The sequence below is a fragment of the Myotis brandtii genome, unplaced genomic scaffold, assembly GCF_000412655.1.
Source record: "Myotis brandtii unplaced genomic scaffold, ASM41265v1 scaffold58, whole genome shotgun sequence".
Classification (NCBI taxonomy): domain Eukaryota; kingdom Metazoa; phylum Chordata; class Mammalia; order Chiroptera; family Vespertilionidae; genus Myotis; species Myotis brandtii.
In genome coordinates this window covers 745400-766850 of record NW_005370176.1, presented here as the reverse complement: position 1 = coordinate 766850, position 21451 = coordinate 745400, and the positions used below count along the sequence as shown (strand labels likewise).

The 21451-nt window shown below is 35.4% G+C and overlaps 1 protein-coding gene across 1 annotated transcript in view; it reads right to left on the bottom strand.

Moving 5' to 3' along the window:
- RPAP2 (RNA polymerase II associated protein 2) overlaps positions 1-21451 on the bottom strand; it is a 105248-nt gene that overhangs the window by 61844 nt on the left and 21953 nt on the right. Inside the window, exons 6-10 of the mRNA XM_014550046.1 lie at positions 16996-17031; positions 13262-14198; positions 8203-8236; positions 7944-8001; positions 4866-4946 (exon numbers count right to left, since the gene is read on the bottom strand). Of these exons, the coding sequence (XP_014405532.1) occupies positions 4866-4946; positions 7944-8001; positions 8203-8236; positions 13262-13981 (893 nt within the window). The 5' untranslated portion in view covers positions 13982-14198; positions 16996-17031. The remainder of the gene's footprint in view (positions 1-4865; positions 4947-7943; positions 8002-8202; positions 8237-13261; positions 14199-16995; positions 17032-21451) is intronic.

Here is a 21451-nt window from a genome sequence, read left to right as displayed (position 1 = left end):
CATACTATGTTAGTACAGTTTTGGTAATATTATTATACTTAAAATCCTTTTATTCTTGAAATATTAATGTTTATTGCATGTAATATATGTAAGATCATTTTTCTTGAATAACTGGTGTTTATTGCATGTAACATTTTACTTAAGATCGTTTTTCTTGAAATATTAAGGTTTACTGCATGTAACATTATTATATTTAAAATTGTTTTTCTTGTAATAAAAATAAAAAACTGGAAAAAGAAATATTAATGTCCTAGCCCAACCCTAACCAAAGGAAATTCAATCTGCAGAGGTGGAGCCATGCATCTGGAGTGGTTAAAAGATCCCCAGGTAATTCTGTTGCACAACTGGCTTGAGAATCACTGTTCTACAAATTCTATTATTGATTATCATTTCAAAGAGAAGGATATGATTATTTATGTCAACTCTTTTCCAATGAAAGTATTGACTGAAAAGATCTCTCAATACTAGTTGCTGTCATCAATATGGCCTTTTTTCAGACTCCACTTATAAGCCCTCGCCTACGAATAGTCACATGCTGAAGTCGTCCTGCCAGAATCTCAAGATCCCAAATGAGTTATCTTACCAGAGGTCATTCTGTACTCTAAGTAATCAACATTTTTCTAAAAAACAGCAAAGGCTAAGCAATTTTTGTTAAAGCTATAGATTTTTACCTGCAGATACTAAAGAGTAAAGACTTGAAAAATAAATTAACATCAAGGTTTTTGTAACATCCCCTACACCAAAATAATGCTTTGGGGGCTTATTTCTCCCAAACTTTTAATGAAAAAGATATAAAAGTAGAGAGAATATAAAATATACTCCCATATACTCAGCACTGCTTTGAGAATTAATTACTCCTGGCCAATCATGTTTTATCTATACAACCCCATATTCAATATCCCCTAATCTGGATAATTTTGAAGCAAACTATAGACATCATATCATTTAGCTAGGCTTTAATTTAATGCAAATTACGTAGAAAGTAACTTGAAAGAACTTACACAATAGGAATGACAGAAAAAAGGTGATAAAACAAGTTTGTAGCCCTGGCCAGCCTGCTCAGTGGTTAGAATGTCACCACTCGTACCAAAGGGTCGCAGGTTCGATTTCTGGTCAAGGGCCGGCACCTGGGTTGCAGGTTCGATTCCTGGCCCAGCTGGAGTGTATGCAGGAGGCAACCAATTGATGTGTCTCTCTCACATCGATGTTTCTCTCTCTGTCTTCCATTCTCTCTAAAAATCAATGGAAAAATATCATAGGCTGAGGATTAACAAAAAATAGTAATAGTTTATAAACATAAAAGAAATATGACATTTGAAGTCTTCTCACATCTTTAGTCTGTCAGCTACCTCTTACAGGCTGATGCACACTGTGCCTCTGGTTTTGGCTAGGTGTCACAGAAGACTTAGTTTCATAATAGAACACTCTTGTTTTAAAAAAATATTTTTATTGATTTTAGAGAGGAAAGGAGAGGGAGAGAGAGAGATAGAAACATCGATGAGAGAAAATCATTGATTGGCTGCCTCTTGCACGGCCCCCACTGGAAAATGAGCCCACAACCGAGGTACATGCCCCTGACCAGAATCGAACCCGGGACCCCTCAGTCCTCAGGCTGACGCACTATCCACTGAGCCAAACCAGCCAGGGCAGAACCCTCTTAAATAGAGTTATTATTTGGGGTCTAGAGAGATAAGTGAAATAACTATTTTTTTTTTTTACATCTTTGATACTAATGACTACCAAGACAACCAATGGTAGATTTCTTTTTAATTCTTGTGCCCCCCCCCCTCCAGTTTTACTAAGGGCGGGGGTTTGCAGAGTAATTGTATACATTTAAGGTATACAGCTTGATATTGATATGTTATATTGTGAAATTATACTATAGTCAAGCTAATTAACATCCATTACCTCACATATAGTTATCTTTTTCTTTTTTTCTTTTTTTATGTTGAGAACACTTAAAATTTATCCTCTTGACTTTGACTTGGGGTCTAAACTCAACTACTAGTTGTGTGACTTGAGATTATCCCTCATTTGTAAAATGGGATAATACCACTATTTTGGGACATTAAATGAGATAATATACGTAAAGTGCCAAGTACAACCTGGCACACAGTGAGTAATGACCACATGTATTGACATGGGCTAAACATTATTAACAAAAGACCAAAAATAACATCCTGGACAATGGTTTCCAACTCAAAATGCCTAAATTCCTAGAGCATATTATAGTAATAATGGGTCAATCTTGCAGTTGTAGTCTAACATTTTTTCCAGTGGGTTTCTAGTAAGTACTGAGAACTTCAAAACAGTTTAAAAATACAAGCTATCCAATTAGATCTATAGAAAGATAGCTCTAGAAAATATAGTCAAAGTAAATTAAATTGCTAGTTAATCTATCCTAAGTGGGTGGAATAAAAAAATGAAGTACAAACTTTGTATTTGTAATACAAGATTAAAGGTCTTATTCTAGTATCTCTTCTGATATGTCTTCAGTGACTTTACCAGTTTGCTCAGAACAGTGATTACATAAACACTGTCTTCAAGAAACTGTATGGGAGGTCCTTTTAAAATCAATGAAACAGGACATCCAGTCTTCACCTTCCTTCAGCTAACCTTTCGGTTAATGATACTCACTTTCTGAGAAATCCTGAACAAATCCTAACCTTTAGTGCTTTCACATTGATATTTGGCCCAAACCCTTTTTGACAAAGCATTTAGTTAAGTATTCAAAAGGCCTTGGCCCGTGGTTGGCAAACTGCAGCTCTCAAGCCACATGCGGCTCTTTGGCCCCTTGAGTGTGGCTCTTCCTAAGCCTTAGGAGGACCCTAATTAAGTTAATAACAATGTACCTACCTATACAGTTTAAGTTTAAAAAATTTGGCTCTCAAAAGAAATTTCAATCGTTGTACTGTTGATATTTGGCTCTGTTGACTAATGAGTTTGCAGACCACTGGCCTAGGCCAATCTGAACATCACTTGTGGTATTCCTAAACTTGTATGTGATCAGTGATCTTGTGATTGTGTAGCTTCCATGATATCTAACAATCTCAGTAATGAGAACAATCACATCATTCAGATTTACCTGAACATTCACTTTCAGATATAAACATTCTAGATGAAATGAACTGAAAATGTCCTTACATGTTTGTTTTATCAATCAATAGCAGAATAAAATGCTGCAGTAATTAATGATGTTTGGGAAGTTAATTTTATGTATAAAATAGTGACATATTTCAATTATTTAGCAAAATAGATTGCTACTTAATAGTACTAATATATTTAATAGATTACTTTCTCAATAACATTGTATCTTTAAAATCTTTTATAAAAATTCAAATAATATAACATAATAATATTTAATCATAATTCAATCTTTGCAGAGCTATATTATGTACTAGCACGTATATTAAAGAAAATAACATTTAAGAGCTGTATTTAAATTTTAGTTACTTCCATTTAAGTCATAAATCTTTTAAGAAAAAGTCCTATTGGGGAATTCTCCAAATCTTGTAAGATGATGAATTAAAAACAATGTCACCTCAAAATACCAAGAGTTGGATAATATATATAAATTATGTAAAGAATAGGTGTACAATAATCCAAATATAATTTCTAATCAAAATGATAAAATATGTTAAGACCAAACTGTTAGAGAAAACTGATGTACATCAAACATTTTGGGGGTCAAATTTCAAAATAAAAACCTATAAGAATGTCTTAAGATAACTCCTATAGTCTTGAGTCTATGAAGGCTAAACATATAAAATGTAAAATGTAATACATGATCCTTTTCTGTACTTGAAGATGAATTTGAGATTTGCCTAAACTGTGAATCCTACCTCCTTCTAGTAAATACGAGCTGAAAAATGTTTTCCTGAACTATCTTTTGGCACACAAAAAGGTTAGTGATGCTATTAAATGTGCAGGTTGAAAGTTGTCTATTTGGTATTTTTGATGTACAGTATAGTGATTGCAGGAGAAATCTAACAGCTCACAGTGAAGAAATTGTTCCTGTACTATAATCTTAAACTTTTCAAATCTTACTATTACTGTTGACAACAATAAACCACAATGATAATTTATTTTTTGGATGAAATGATTCTTCTACCCTAGTTCATTTTATGTTAGTGTATCTGGCTTTAATCATAGGCAAATATTGATTTTACTATTTGGCCATTTACATTTGGCCAAAATGTATATTTGGTACATCTATACTAATAGGTATTTAGAGGTCTATCGCTATGCTTCTTGGTAGAGGACCTAGTCTTAGGCTGGTTGAATATTTTTACAATGACAGTTTTAGAAAAATCCCAACTGCTCTTCTTCTTAATTAATATTCTCTATTCTCCCTTTCTTTATTCTTCTTAACACTTCAAATCTGTTCTACACAATTCAATATTAAATTATTCACTGTTTGTACTGTTCACTGTGCTCACCTTATCTTCTCACAGGAGAGTTTTTCCTCAAGGATGGATAATTTAATATTTCATGATGCTTCTTTTGTATTACCCATGGTGCCTAGCACAGTGCTGGTCATTTGATATGTATTTACTTATTCACTAAGATCCAAGATTAGTAACCACCTTTGGATTTTCATAATTTTCCTTCATAGTTTAAGCTATTCTATAAATAAACTAGTCAAAGCTAAATATCTCACAGTTTGAGCAAATAAAAGATTTCATTTAATAAAACACCGAAGTAATATTGTTTAGTGGTGGAGAAAATAGACACTGTATTTAGATTTAAGATACTATAGGTAAGTCACTTTCTTCATGCCTTAGGTAGATCTACCTATGGTTTCTGCAAGGCAATAACACTATAGTTAAAATAACTGAGAAAAAAATCATAATATTAGCACCAACCTGAAAGTTCGAACAAGATTTTTAAGTTGTGTGTAAATATCTCCTAATGTAATCTGAAGAGGCCCCAAAAGTCCAGGCAATCTGAAAGTAAAAAAAAAATTACATTTCTTTTAAAATATAATTTAATTATATAGATTTTTTTGGGGGTGGGGGGGAGGACTTGTCTAAGTCTGGATTTTCCATAGGTAATAATGGCACTCAGGTGAAGGCAGTTAAGCTACGTTATAACTGGTAAGACGTCATAAGGAAATACTTCGTAATAACTCCACGACTTTGCTACAGTGTGAGGCTATGAAATATAAAAGTATCATTTTGGTTGCTATCTATATTCTTGTCTCTAGTTTTCTTATCTCTTTACTTTCAAACATTAGGCCAAATAGAAAAAAGACTAGGCAAGAGGAAATGCCCTCCAAGTGAGAGTAAAAATTGGTATATTTCTAGAGAGCAAGTTGACAATATATACATTTTTTTAAATGTGGATCCTCTTTGACCCACTAACTTTTCCCCCCCAAAATATTTATTCTACAAAAGTCATCAGATAAACATAAAAAAGATGCTTGCTGCAGGAATACTTTTAGTAGTACCAAAGTGGAAACAATGTTCATCAATACGTGACTGGTCAAATATATTATGACATACACATATATATAATGGAATATAATAGAATGTTTAAAATGATATGTGGCCCGGCCAGCATGGCTCAGTGACTGAGTGCTGACCTATAAACAAGGAGGTCATGGTACGATTCCTGGTCAGGGCACATGCCCGGTTCACAGGCTCAATCCCCAGTGTGGGTGTGCAGGAGGCAGCCGATCAGTGATTCTCATTATTGATGTTTCTATCTCTCTCTCCCTTTCTGAAATCAATAAAAATATATTTTAAAAATGATAATGTGAATCTATTTTCTTAATGTAGAAAGATATTCATGATAAATGTTAAGTGAAAAATGCATAGAATATTGTCCAATTTTTACAAAAAACCCCATAAATATATAATGCTATTGTATATAATACATAGTATACATCAAATGTTTAATTTCTCCCAGGTTTATACTATAACAGAAGTAATCAAAGAGTATAGATTCACATATGCACATATATATCAAGTATTAACATCAAATTATTAACTATAGTTATTGCTGAGTTGTGGGATTACAGGTGACTGTCACTTCTTTATAGCATTTTGTAATGCTTAAATTTTCTGCAATAAGCATGTGTTGCTTTTCTTTTTAAAACTTATTATGAAAGTTTCAAACATGTTCCAAATAGTGGTAACAACCTCATATATCTGTTCTCAGATTTCCTTACATATGCTTCATTTTTCTTCTTTCCTTTTTTTGCTATAATATTTTAAAGTGAATCCTTGACATGTCACTTGACCCCTAAGTATTTCCTCAGGTATCTCTAAATACAAAGGCATTTTCTTATACAACCACAATAAAATTATCATTGTAATTCCTTATTATTCCAAATTAAAAATAATTAATACATTAACAATAGTTCCTCAATATCATCAGTACATCTTTCATTTTCTTTATCTAAAAAATGCCCTTTTGCAATTGGTTTGTTTCAATGAGAAACAAAAAAAGTCTCATTTATTTTTTCTGCTCATCCATTTCATATAGGAAGAGGACACAAATCCTTCCTCTTCAGATCATGGCAATTATAATCTCTCCATAAACACAGCCACTAAAATCTATTATTAGGAGAAAATATGGTAGTCAAATGGGAAAGTCTTACTTTTATAATGGGAAAAATCTCAACTGCTTTTATAAACAACCAACCATCCCTAAACCGCCTATGCCACCATAATTATTCTGTTTTCAGTGTCCTTTGTGCTTCTTTTTCTGTAAGTTATTCCAACTCTTCTGAAATTTATTTCTTGTGCTAGTATCAATAATTTGGTCTTCGAGCAGGGGTCCTTTAGCATGTTCTGTTGCAGCCCAAACCCAGAAGGAACAGAATTTCTTCAATGACATGTCTACATGGTCTTAAATTTAAAACTGGGTACTTTTATTAACTAAAATTCTAGGAAACTATTTTCAGATAAATTCCTTTCTACTGATTATATATCAGTATAGATAACCCATGCCCACTTTAAAAACTATGTAACTAAAGTTAAGGATTGTTCTATAAATCAGATAATGGTGACTTACATTGTTTTCTAACCTAATATTCAACAGAAATGTATAAGTATGAAAACACATAAAAGGCAAAATTAATAACAGATTTATCATATATGAAGAGCCTAACATATAAAAGGCATTCAATAAATATTATTTTAAAGAGTTATTTAAAATGTAAAACTTAAAGGAAGGAGTAAGGTCCTCATAATACTATGGCTTCCAAAATGTTGTTATTTTGAATAAACCACATAATTAAGACTTCTCCACATACATACCACCTTAAGCAAGGACTGAAAACACCTTTCCATCTTTTCTATTAAAGAAAGAAAATGCAGGCTAAAAAGTTCAAAACAGCTCTCATACCTCTGGAAAAAAGATTGAAAGCTCCTTTTGAAAGAGAAACCAAGGTTGCAATTTTTAAATGTCATTTATGACTGGGCTAATTACAAGAACAGTAATTTCCACCACAGGAAGCTTAAAACTAAAGTGCAAAGTTGAGTTGAACAAAAACTCAAGTTGCTGAGTGTGAAAATGTTCTATGAATATGTATGCAGAGTGAGTTAACAGACTGTTAAAACTTTACAAAGTCTTATGCACATGTGAAACTGATGTGACACATTTACCACAAATCAGTAATTAAATGGGTCTAGCTTTGATATTTTTTCCCCTCTGACTTCATTGGATTATTAAATTAAAGTGAGGTAGTTTGGTTTTCTACTCCCATAATCTCAACCTTCCTCTTTACTATGTGCATCTTGTACACAAAACTTAATTTCAGTATTTCCTTGGTAGGATATCTTAAAAATCAAAATTTCTCAGGTGAAGAAATCCATGTAAACCTTTCACATTATTCTTCACTGTTCAAAATTCAATAACACCTATATATTATAAACCCACAAATACCAAGTTAACTTAAAAATATTGTAAAAGTGGAATGACAATTACATACTTACACTTTACTCAATTTTTCGAGTACGATGCGTTTTCTAATCTGGTTCTGAGAACTTGAATCTATCAGTGGAAAGGTGGGATCATGCTGAATCACATTTTTAAACAAAGCAAAATAAAAACATGAATTTACATTCTTTCTTTGATTAGAATAATTAACATTAAAATACAAAAGTTAATACCTGTGGTATGGTAGAATGAAACCTAGACTTGAAATTTATAAAATTTAAATTTGAGTATCAGTTCAGATTTATGTGAACTTGCCTGAATCATTTGCCCACTTTGAGTATTTTCTCATCTGCATTAAAAGGAATACTAATTAATACCTTCTTCATTGAATGAGAAAATGCATACAAAAAGACTTTGTAAACTACTAAATGCTATGTAAATGTAGGAAATTAAAAGATAAAAATTAGCAAATAATATAAATATATTATGGGGAATTCCGCTTCTAGAAATGGCAGACAAGAAATGGCAAACCACTCCTCCTGCTGAGAAGTGAAAAAGCTGGGGGGAAAAACACGTTCGAAAGCATCAGATTGCTAACAAGGCGGTAAATAATTATGGCCTGAGATTCTGGAGAAGGTAATTCCAGAGAGGCCACTGACTAATTTCAGAAGAGACAATTTAGATAGTGAGAACCCAAGCACTGCTCTTCTAATAGACATTGGGGCATGCCAAGAAAGGAGAGGCACTAGCAACACTCCCCAAGTTAGAGACCAGGACTTAGAAGGATCACACTCTAGGAGTAAGAATGAATAGGAAACAGACTGGCTCTCATAGGGACTGAAGCCCATCACCAAATCATCATAACTCCTGCTTGGATTAACGAGATTTGGCACTGATACAAATTAGCCAGAAGCAAACATAAATCCATTCTAGAGGAAGATGCATTAGCCTGGGTCTCAAATTATCTCTGTAACTTTTAATATACAATGTTTGCCACATAATGAAACACTAAGACAATGTGATCAAAATCGGAAACATTAGTCCATAAAAGTCAATCCTCACGGAATCCAGATAATGAAGTTATCAGTTTTATTTAAAATAAATGTTCAATATATTCAAAGAAATGACAAGGTTGAAAATTTCAGCAGAGAACTGAAAACTATATAAAAGAACTAAATGAAAATCCTGTAAGTGAAAAATATAGTATTTTAAAGACTCAATGGATAGATTTAATAATGTGGAAATAAGTGAAGAGAGAATGTTGACTTGGAAAATACCTAGAATGAAGCACAGTCACACCCAACACCCTTCTCCCCCCCCTCCACATAATGCAAAGCACAAAATAATATAAGAGACAAAGAAGATACAGTGAAAAAGACTAACATAACTAACTGGAGCACCAGGTAATATTTGAGAATATTCTAAAACTGATGAAAGAAGTCAATTCATAGAATCAAGTATTACAACAAACAAAAGAACAAATATAACCATACCTACACAAAGGATTTTAAAATTGAGAGTAACCAAAGGAAAATAAAAAGGTCTTAAAAATAGCTAAAGGATTGGCCCTGAATTAAGGCCAGCAGTTTGCTGAAGCTGCTGGTTTCAAGCAGGAGCCTAAAGAAATGTCTTTCTATGGTCTGTTGGCCATTTCAGAACTTAGGAAATGTAATGGTCAATTCATTAGAAAGAAACATCTGAGTAAAAAAAAAAAATAGCTAAAGGAGAAAACATGATATTTGCAAAAAAAAACACAAACAAACACAAAACAGCAATAAGAGAAATAAATGGAAGCCAAAAGACAAGGGAATATTTTCAATGGGCTGAAAGAAAAAAAACTCTAATCTAGAATTCAATATCCAGAAAAATATCTTTCAAAGGTAAAAGTAAAAGTGAAATAAAAAAATTTTGTTACAAACAAAAACATAAAATTAATCACTACAAAATGGCACTAACAGAAACAAAAGATATTCTTTAGGCCCAAGGCAAATGATTCCAGATGAAAGAAAAGAAATTCAGTAAAATAATGAAAGAGTAATTAATTGGACAAAACCAACTAAATATTGACTATAAATAATTTTGTAGAACTGAAAATGTAAAGAGGACAAAAATACACAACAAGAACACATAAGTAAAGAGCAGGTAAACTGAGTTACAGTTCTAAAGTTCTAACTGTCCAGGAAGGAATAAAAGTATTACGTGACATTAGACTTTAATAAGGTAAAGACTCAGATTTTAATCTTTAGAGTAACCACTTATTAATTAGCAAAAGAATGTATAAGAAACTAATGTAGGGTAAAAAATGGATTAATGATATTTAACACAAAGAAAGCAAAATAGGAAAGAAAGAGGAACACAGAATAGGTGGAATGCAGCAAGCAACGAACAAGTGAGATGATAGGTTTAAAACCAAACATCATATCAATTATGACATTAAATGTAAATGGACTAAATCCTCCCCATAAAGGATAAGATGATCAGCCTATATTTAAAATAAGATAATCCTTGAAAATACTAATAAAAGAATGATAGTGTTAGCAAAGTAGACTTTAAGGGGAAAAATAATCAATGTAGAGAAAGGTTACTCCATAATGCTAAAAGTTTAATTTTCCAGGAAGATATACAATCTTACATTTGCACCCAATAACGTGGTCTCAAAATATTAAAAGTAAAATTCATAATACTAAAAGGAGAAATAATAAATCCATAATTAGCCCTAGCCAGTTTGGCTCAGTGGTTAGAGTGTTGGCCCATGGACTGAAGGGTCCCGGTTCCATTCCGTCAAGGACATGTACCTTGGTTGGAGGTCTGATCCCCAACCCCTGTCAAGCAGTGTGTGGTGGAGAGGGGAGGAAACAAATTGATGTGTCTCTCTCATGTTGACGTTTCTCTCTCTCTCCCCCTCCTTCCATTCTGTCTGAAAATCAGTGGAAAAATATCCTTGGGTGAGGATTTAAAAAACAATGTAAATAAATAAGTAAATAAATAAATCCATAATTATGGTGACAGATTTTGACCTACCTCTCTAACTGATGGAATGAGCAAACAAACAACCAAAAAAAAAAAAAAATCAATAATGCTTCTCAAACTTTGATGTGCACACATTTCCCAAAAAGAAAATAATACACTTGTTACCATAAACAAAAATCAATCCCAGATGAATTGCAGATCTTAATGTGAAAGGAAAAACAACATAGATTCTAGAATATTAAATAACCTGGGCTAGGTAAAGATTTCTTAAAGAAGTCACTAAAAGGAGGAATTAATAAACTAGACTAAAGACACCAGTAATGAGTGAAAAGGCAAGTCTCAGAGCAGAAGATGGTATTCACAATACACATAACTAAAAATGGGCTTGAGTCCTGAATACATACAGAATTCCTACAGATCAACGGAAAAAAACAAAACAAAAACCTACATATATTCAATAGGTAAATGGGGGGAAAAAGACACCTCAAAGCATTTCACAAAAGAGACTCTCCAAATGGTCAATAAGCAAATGAAATAGTGCTCAACTCATTAATCATCAGAGAAATGTAACCAAAAAACAATGCCACCAGAATGGTGAAAACTACCAATATCAAGTATTGTGAAAGTGTGGAGTCATGGAAATTCTCATAGTATGGTAGGGGAATATAAACTGCCACAGCCATTTTGGTAAACCATTTGTCATTATCTAGTATAGTTGCATGTATACCCATACATTATGATCCAGAAATTCTAGTCCTAGATACATACCCAACAGAAATGCATGCACATTAGCAGAGACATATATAAGAAAGTTCATACAGCAGTTCATAATAGCCCCAAACTGTAACAGCCTAAATGCTCATTAATATAAATAAATTGTGGTACATTGCTATAATGGAATACTATGTAGCAATTAAAGAATAAAACTAGAGTTAACAACACAAGTGATTCACAAACATAATGTTGCATGAACTAAATTGGACACCAACGAATATATACTGTGTGAATCCATTTATATACAGTTCAAAATTGGCAAAACTTATCTGTGCTATTATAATAGTCGTTCATTCTGGAAAGAGGTAATGGTCAGGAAAAGATATAGTGTGGCTCTGGTTTAGTTTTGTCCTGGGTAGTGCTCATTTGTGATAATTCAATGAGCTATAGCATTGAGTTATACTTCAATGGAAAAGTTCTAAAACGTTATGCAACAGAGGAGCAGTCAAATTTCAGGAATTAATTTTTCCTTCTTAAGGCTTATAAACACAAAAATGATTAAAACAAATTATGTACTAAGATAGGTTTATGCAGCTGACAGAAATCAATGTTTCTCCATACTTAAGATAAAAGTTATAGATACTGTCTAAGAATACAGTTGAAGTGATTTCAAATACAGTACTGAGTTGGGTAATATTCTCTAGAAATATAAAATATTTCTAAATTTTTACTATATTTTCACTTTCACCTTCTTTATAAATCTCCAAATGTTTTTACAGCCACATTTACTCAGAAATCTTTAGTAACAAAGTTTTGTGGTTAAAACCAGACTATTGCCTACTCCTCTTCATATCAAATGACTTCATTTCCCAAACTACACATCAACCAAAACGGGGTATTAGAAATACTGAAAAATCTCCCTAGCCCTCAGTGGCATACATTCAGTCTCCACATATAATTGCTATTTACAGAGTACCAATTATATGACAGGCACTGTGATAAATGCTTTATATATGTTATCTTTAAAACGTGTAACTATTAAGCAAGGGAAGCTACTTATGATCCCATTCACAGATAAGCAATCAAACTCAAGAACTAACTTTTCATACAGCTAGTAAATGACAGAGCAGATATTCAAATCTAAGTCTTACCTGAATGTGCTATTTCCATTTTCTCTATTATTTCCCAATAAGTCTCCTTTAATATATTATTTTCATTTATAACATTTTAAATGGGCATGTTTGCCAAATATTATACAAATATTTTATCATTCAACTAGTAAGTCTACTCCACTGCATACAGTCCCACTGAAAATAACACAAAGATATGTATTCCATGTAGAAATCGGAAAGAATACATATAAACGAAGAAAAAACAAGCCTCTTCAGAGGTTCTACATATATGAAGAACTAGGTTTAAAGAAAATTCTGCCCCACAATTTGAGCCTATTTCTACATTACAGAAAAATGTTCCACATTTATGAAAATTTTCAGGGGCAAACTTCAACTTATTTGGAAAATAGTAATGCCATTACTGGAAATGGCATTTTAAACGAAAAGACTGACAAACTAAAAAAGTCTTCTGAAAATTTAACAATTATCTCCAGTATTTTTCTTCCTGCTCTAAGATTTGCTATGATGAGTGTTCCATATGTTAGCAACATAGAAAACTCATCACCATTAAGACGTACCTCTTCTGAGTCTTGTGATTTGGTGGTTTCTTCATTTAAAACATACTGTCCTCTATAAAACTCTCTGATCCTTAGGTTTAATGTTTCAGTTTCCTTTTTCAAGCTCTCATAACTTGGCAGTGGTTTAATGGCTGTATCTGAGGCCCTGAAAGGCAAAGACTCATCCAAGCTGTCCTGAGATTCCCGCAAGGTGGGGGAATGACTATCTGGGTCAGAGTTTATGTCATCTTCATCAAGCTCTTCTTCTTTAACCAGAGGGACTGAAGAGGGTTTTAGACACACAGAAGCATAATTCTGGCCATACAAAAACCTCAAAGTTTCTTCTGTCTTCCACTCAATCAAAGTCTCCTTCAGAACTTTAAGTAAGTTTGCCTTTGCAACTTCAGGACACACCTGCACTGAACTAGAAGCTGACCTAGAAACTTGGTTTGATTTGACAAATTTCCTCTTAAAATGTTCAGCACTTTTCTTACTTATGCCTACTAAAGTTATTTCTGAACTATTGTATTTATTTTCAGGAATTTCTGAAGCATCTAAGTTTTCTCTCGAAGGACTATTTAAAGAAACCTGAGTATTTACCTTCTGTAAAGGAAGTTCACAAGTAGCAGCTTTCTCCTGACTATCTAATCTGCAATTGCCTAACTGCTCAGTAATACTTATTACTGCCTGTTCTTTGTCTTTTTGCTTGAAGTTAGATTTTTGACAAGCTTTCTTTTTCATGATGCTTTTTATGTGCAGCTGTTGCCTTATACCCTTTGCATTTGGTCTGTTTCCTGGTAGAATGGAGGAAACAAAGTCTTGCTCATTATCACTGCTACTATCACTATGAATGCTAGAAGAATTAGATTCATATTGCTTCTCAATATGGCCAGGACTGTCAACATCTGATGTTTTAATGGTCTTACTGCATAACTGTACTTCTTCTCCAGAATGGCCACTGTAGAAGAAAAGAAACAAACTAACTGTAACAGAAAAGCAGAATGTCCCATGTATTTACACTTTGTACTTTTCAAGGCAGATATTTTTTATTCCCTATGCAAAGCCTTATTTATAGACTTATATAAGCCTGTACACACACACACACACACACACACACACACACACTTCAGAAGAAAGCTATAATTACATAATTTCTTCAGTTCTTATTTATTTGATATAATTATCTTCTTTCCCCCTAATTATTTTAAAAATGTTAAAAGAGCCTTGGCCATGTTGCTCAATGATTAGCACATTGGCCTGAGCACCGAAGGGTCACGGGTTCAATTCCTGCTCAAGGGCACGTACCTGGGTTGCAGGTTCAACCCCGTTAGGTTGGGGTGAGTGTGAAAAGCAACCAATCGATGTCTCTCTCTCTCTCTCTCTCCACTCCCTCCTTCCCTTTCTCCCATTTCTCAAAATAAATAAATAAATAAGAATAACAGCAACAACAACAAAAAAAACAACCTACTGAACTATTTTTTATTTTAGCCTGTTCCATTGTTTCATATATCCTTTTTTAAAAAAGGTTTTCTTTTGAAAACTTCATTACTGGTTTCTCAAACAAGCAAACAAGCATATATATGTATTTACGTACGTACACACACACTTACATATTTATTATAGGGAGCTTTGTTTAGGCTTTGAAAGATCTATATAAACAAAAAGCTAGTGACCATAACGCCTTAACAACCAGAACAACCAGTTGCTATGACGCCCACCATGGCCAGCGAACCAGCCCGATCAGGGGGTGGGGCCGGCCGGACAACCTCCCGCAGCCCCTCCCCCCGGCCCGCCTGCCCCTGATCAGACTCTCCCACCCTGATCAAGAGTGGGCTGGCAGGCCAAATGCCCCCTCCCTTCCTCTTGGCCATCCCCACCCCCGATCAGCCCGCCCCAACACGATAGGCCCGCAGTCCCTCCCCCTGGTCAGCCTGCCCTGATTGCACCCCCACCCCATTCAGGGGCGGGACCAGCTGACCCACTGCCCACAGCCCCTCCTCATGGCTGGCCCCACCCCCAATCAGCCCCCAATCACAACCCTTGATCAGCACCCCACCCTGATCAGAGGCAGGGCCAGCCAGCTAACCACCCATGGCCCCTCCCCCAGCCCGCTGGCCCCCGTTCGGCACCCCCCATCCCATTTGGGGGCGGGGCCTGCTGGCCCACCACTCACAGCCCCTTCCTATGGCCGGCCCTGCCCCTAACCCCATCTGGGGGTGGGGTCCACCAGCCTATGACCCGAGGCCCCTCCCCCAAGCCAGCCCAGCCCTGAAGGGGGCGGGCTGGCCGGCCAACTTCCCACCATCTCCTCCTCCCGACAGGCCCAGCCCCAATCCGCCCTGATTGGGGCAGGGCCGGCTGGACTCCACCTGTGCATGAATTCATGCACTGGGCCTCTAGTATAAATATAAAAAGAGATGTTTAAACATTTTCCAACTCTAGTTGATAGAATTACAGAAAGTTCCAAAGAATGAAAAACACAAGGAAGTCAGTCAGAATAAAAAAATAAAGTTGGAAAATCAACATTTATCAATGAAAGATATTTATATTTTAAACTCTAGAATTACAACATAATGCTAACAATAAAAAACAACAGTTTTCCCTTTGACTATATTTCTTCAATTTTCAGGTTTAAAAAAAATTAAGAATTATGAAAGAGTGAAGGCAAAGATTAGCTTTGTCTATACAACCTTGAGGTAAAGAAGGATAGTTGAGCAGTTACTCTTAAGCAAATGCAACGATAAGAACTCTAAAGATCCAAATGAGGAGGATTCTGGGTCAAGAAGCATGTACAGGGTAGTGTGTGTATGGGAACTCTACTTTCTGTGCAATTTTTCTGTAAACCTAAAACTGCTCCTCCAAAAGGCTACTGCATTTTTAGAAATGATTTTTAAAAATGAAGAGAATGCAGCAGTTTAATAAAAGCATGTGGGGTTGGGAGTAAAAGAAGAAAAACAGAGTTGAAGGTAAGGTTGTGATTAGAAATGGAGAAAAGATGACAAGTTTATTCAGTAGTAGATATAATTTTTTAGTTAGAATCTATCCTATATCATCAGGGACTTGTCTCTTGTAAGCATAATTTTTTAAAAAATAGAACAATTAAACTTTCATATATTTCAGACTCTCCCCTGGAATTTGAAGTAATTATGTTTTTCTGTACTACTTTGAGCTATAAATTAAAGAAACACATCAATAAGTCAGTGTCTCTCACTTATGGCTCAAGTCCATGTAACGAATGTAGTGACTAATAACCAGGAAAATTTATTCTCGGAGATAAAAGGACATGTTTGGAGAGATGATTAAGGCTGGGAAAGCAACATCATGAGGGGATTTTAGGAAAAAAAAATCACAACTTGGAACCTCTATTAATGCTTTAAATAACAGATACATTAATGTTTTGAAATTCTATAAAATAAGACTATAAAAACCTTTCAACAAATGTTAATTGGCACAATCTAGTTGACAAAGCAGCATATTATCTCAGATGGAAGCTGTGTTTGAGTCATATTTCAACAGGTTCAATTAGACTTTCTTGGTAGAAAGAGCTGTACAATAAATCATACAGAGCAAACACATCATCTTACCATCAGAAAAGAAAAAGCTGTACAAGGCAAATATTTCTTTGTGTGGGCTAGAATGGGCACTAACATAATGCATCAGTACAGGAAGTCCAAGAGCTCATATCACCTGGTTTACTCTAAATGTTTCTATTAACATGAATATATAGAAGGTAAGTGATACTGATTCAACCATACCTTTGTCCCTCCTGTAGCAGCTGAAAATCAGGGTGCCTGTGACAAACACACAGAAATAGAAAATTGAAGGTAACTGATATGTCAAACACTTTCAAGTGTTTACTATAATTACATTGGATAGAAAATATAAAGGTTTTTTTAAAGAAAAAATTAAGGGATAAATTACTATGAAACTCGTCCACAAGAAATCTGGATTAATATCTCTACCCAAAATTTACTAATATTTTAGAACTAAGTTCAAATTCCATGAGCCAGATAAAGGTTTCCCTGTCTAACCTTCTCTAATCACTTCCCTGTCTAATCACTCCCTTCTCTAAATTGCAAAGTATGTACAATTAATATATATTAATCATGTCCTCTTCTATGACCTAATACTAAAATTATTATCTAAATGTGTTACTTTTCATGTTTAATTCTGATTTCTTAAATAGACCACAGCTCTTTGAGGGCAGAGATTATAGAAGCTCTTGTATTTCCCTTATATGGTTAGTAAAACTTTTTGCCCTAATTTCTGAGAAAGTAGTTATATTACAGTATGGATGTAAACTATGTATACAGATGGTTTAATTTAACTCGAGGAATAATTTTGCTATTCAATAACAGAAATCACATTTGGCTGAGCATCATGATATTAAAAATGGGGAGGAAAAAGCTCTTAGGAAGCCAGATATAAAAAGGAACAAATATAAAAGCAAATGAATCCAAGAGAACAAGAAAACTGTAACATACTTCTGAAGTGACTCAGAAAAACTGCCTTATGAAGACTACAAAATGGATTAAACGAAAGTAAGTTTACAAAGAACTAAATAAATGAGGTGATATTCCATGTTTATCAATAGGAAGACTCAATATTGTTAAGATGCAGTTCATCTCAACTTGATCTATAGATTCAATGCAATCCAACCATAATCACAGCAAATTATTTTGTGGATGTCAACAAATTTATTCTAATGTTTTTATGGCGAGGCAAATACCCAGATTAGTTAACACAATATTGAAGGAGAAGAACAAAGTTGGAGAACTAACATTACCTGACTTCAAGTCTTACTATAAAGCTATAATACTCAAGATAGTGTAATTATTGGAGAAGGAACAGACAAATAGGTAAGTAGAATAGAATAGAAAGTCACAGAAGTAGACCCATCCTATATAATAAAAGCCTAATATGTTAAGTGTCCAGTCGTTTGGTCGGCTGTTCAACCAATCAAAGCATAATATGTTAATGATATGCTAAGGCTGCTCAACCACTCGCAATGATGTACACTGGCCACTAGGGGGCAGACAGTCGACCGGTTGACCAATTGCTATGATGTGCACTGACCACCAGGGGACAGATGCTCCGACTGGTAGGTTAGCTTGCTGCTGGGGTCTGGCCAATCGGGACTGAGCGAGACGGGCCAGACACGCCCTGGAGCCCTCCCACGGTACCTCCCCAGCCCCAATCATGCACCGGTGGGGTTCCTTGACCTGGCCTGCGCCCTGTTGCAATCTGGGACCCCTTGGGGGATGTCAGAGGGCCGGTTTCAGCCCGATCCTGCAGGCCAGGCCAAGGGACACCACTAGTGCATGAATTCATGCACCGGGCCTCTAGTGTGAATATAATCAACTGATCTCTGACAAAGGAGCAAAGGCAACAAATACAATGGAGAAAAGAAAGTCTTTTCAACAAATGGCCCTAGAACAACTGGACATCTATACACAAAAATGAATCTGGACAGAGACCTTACACTCTTCACAAAAATACTAGTAACCCAAAATGAATTACTGACCTAAATGTAAAATGCAAAAATATAAAACTACTAGAAGATAACAAAGCAGAAAAACTAGATGACTTCTTAGATCTGACACCAAAGACATGATCCATGAAAAAAAGAAGTGATAAGCTGGACTTCATTAAAATTAAAAATTTCTGCTCTACAAAAGATACTGTCAAGATAATAAAAAGACAAGCAACAGAGTAGGAGAAAATAATTACAAAAGGCATATCTGATAAAGAACTGTTATCCAAAATATGAGAACTCTCAAAACACAACAAGAAAACAAACAATACAATTAAAAAAATGGACCAAAGACCTTCACAGATACCTCACCAAAGAAGATACATAAAAAAAGAAAAAGAGCCCAGCCAGCATGGCTCCGTGGTTGAGCATCAATCTATGAACCAGGAGGTTCAATTCCAGGTCAGGGAACATGCCTGAGTTGCAGCCTCGATCCCCAGTGTGGGGCATGCAGGAGGCAGCTGATTAATGATTCATTGTTGATGTTTCTATCACTCTCTCCTTCTTTCCTCTCTGAAATCAATAAAAACATATTAAAAACAAAACAAAAAAAGAGAAAAAGAGTCCTGGTTGGTGTGGCTCAGTTGGTTGGAGTGTTGTCTATACACCAAAAGGTGGCTGATTCGACCCCCAGTAGGGGGTGTGCAGGAGGCAACTGATTGATGCTTCTCAAACTGATGTTTCTCTCTCAGCCCTTCTTCTTCTTCTTCTTTTTCTTTCTTCTTTCTTCTTTCTTCCTCCTCCTCCTCCTCCTTCTTCTCTCTCTCTCTCTCTCTCTCTCTCTCTCTCTCTCTCTCTCTCTCTCTCTCTCTCTCTCTCTCTCTCTCTCTCTCTCTCTCTCTCTCTCTCTCTCTCTCTCTCTCTCTCTCTCTCTCTCTCTCTCTCTCTCTCTCTCTCTCTCTCTCTCTCTCTCTCTCTCTCTCTCCTTCTCTCTCTCAAAAAAAAAGAAATATATACATATGGCAAATGAACATATACTAAGACATGCACCAAAGACCTTAACAGATACCTTACCAAAGAAGGTATACATATGCTAAATAAACATATGAAAAGATGCTCCATCTCATATGCCATCAGAGAAATGCAAATTAAAACAAAAATGAAATACCACTCCACACCTATTAGCATAGCCAAAATCCAGAACACATCAAATGCTGAATTGCTGGTGAAATGCAAAATAGTAGAGCCACTTTGGAAGACAATTCAATGATTTCTTACAATACTGAACATACTCTTACCATACAATCCACAAATTATGTGCCTTGGTATTTATCCAAAGGAGCTGAATACTTATATCCACACAAAAACCTGCATATGGATATTTATAATAGCTCTACTCCTAACTGCCAAAACTTGGAAGCAACTAAAATGTCCTTCAGTAGATGAATGGATAAACTGTGCTACAACCAGACAATGGAATATTATTCAGTACTAAAAAGAAATGAGCCATCAAGCTATGAAAAAACATGGAGGAAACTTAAATGCATATCACTAAGTGAAAGAAGTTAGTCTGAAAGGCTATATACTGTTAATAATTCCAACCATATAACATTCTGGAAAAGGTTAAACTATGAAGACAGTAAAAAGATCAGGAGCTGTGGGGGTGTGGGCGGGGAGAGGAGAAAGGACTAGGTGGAGCACAGAGAACTTTTAGGGCCTGATATTATAAATGGTGGATACAAGCCATTATACATTTGTCCAAACCCATAGAATGTACAACACCAAGAGTGTATCCTAATGTAAACCATGGACTTTGGGTGATAAGAACATGTTGATGTAGGCTCGTCAAATGTAATAAATGTACCATTTTGAAGGAGGAGGTTGCTAATGGGGGAGGGTAGGATTTATGTGGGGGCAAGAGGCATATGGGAGATCTCTGTATCTTCTCCATTTTATTGTGAACCTAAAATTGCTCTAAAAAGTTAATTGTTAGAAAAAAAGAGTAAATATAAGGAAGCAGTATGCATTAAAGAGAAGCTAAGACACTGAGCATGAATTCCATTTAAAGGGCAAAATAGGGCTGCAATGAAGATCATATTACAAAAACCTTCAATTAAAAAAAAGTAAAGCTAAATGGCTAGCTAGAACCAGAAATCATTTGAGTTATAACACTTAAAGACAACCAGGGAAAAATGTCAGTTACAAGTATGTATATATATATATATGTGTATATATATATATCTCCTATCTAATGATAGACAAACATAGTAATTAACCATACCTCCGCTACGCTTCCCATTGGCTAATCAGGGTGATATGCAAATTAACTGCCAACCAAGATGGCGGCCGGCAGCCACGCAGCTGAAGCGAACATGAGGCTTGCTTGCTCCAGTGATGGAGGAAGCCAAGGTTCCCCGCCTGCTGCGGCCCAGCTCTGAGCTGCACTCTAAGCAACAGTGTTACAATTATAGAAGCTAAACAAACCCTAGATACCTGCTTTCAGCCAGCCGGCCTCAGAGCTGGAGCCGCAACAAAGTTTCAATTACAGAAGGTAAATAAATCCCAGAATAAAAAAAAAAAGAAGAAAAGGAGAGACTGGGAGCTTCAGTTGCAGGCTTGGCCCGCTTGAAAACAGCCATCAGCCCCTCATCCAGGCTGGCCAGGCACCCCAGTGGGGACCCCCACCCTGAAGGGGATGCGGGCAGCCTGAAAACAGCCATCAGCCCCTCATCCAGGCT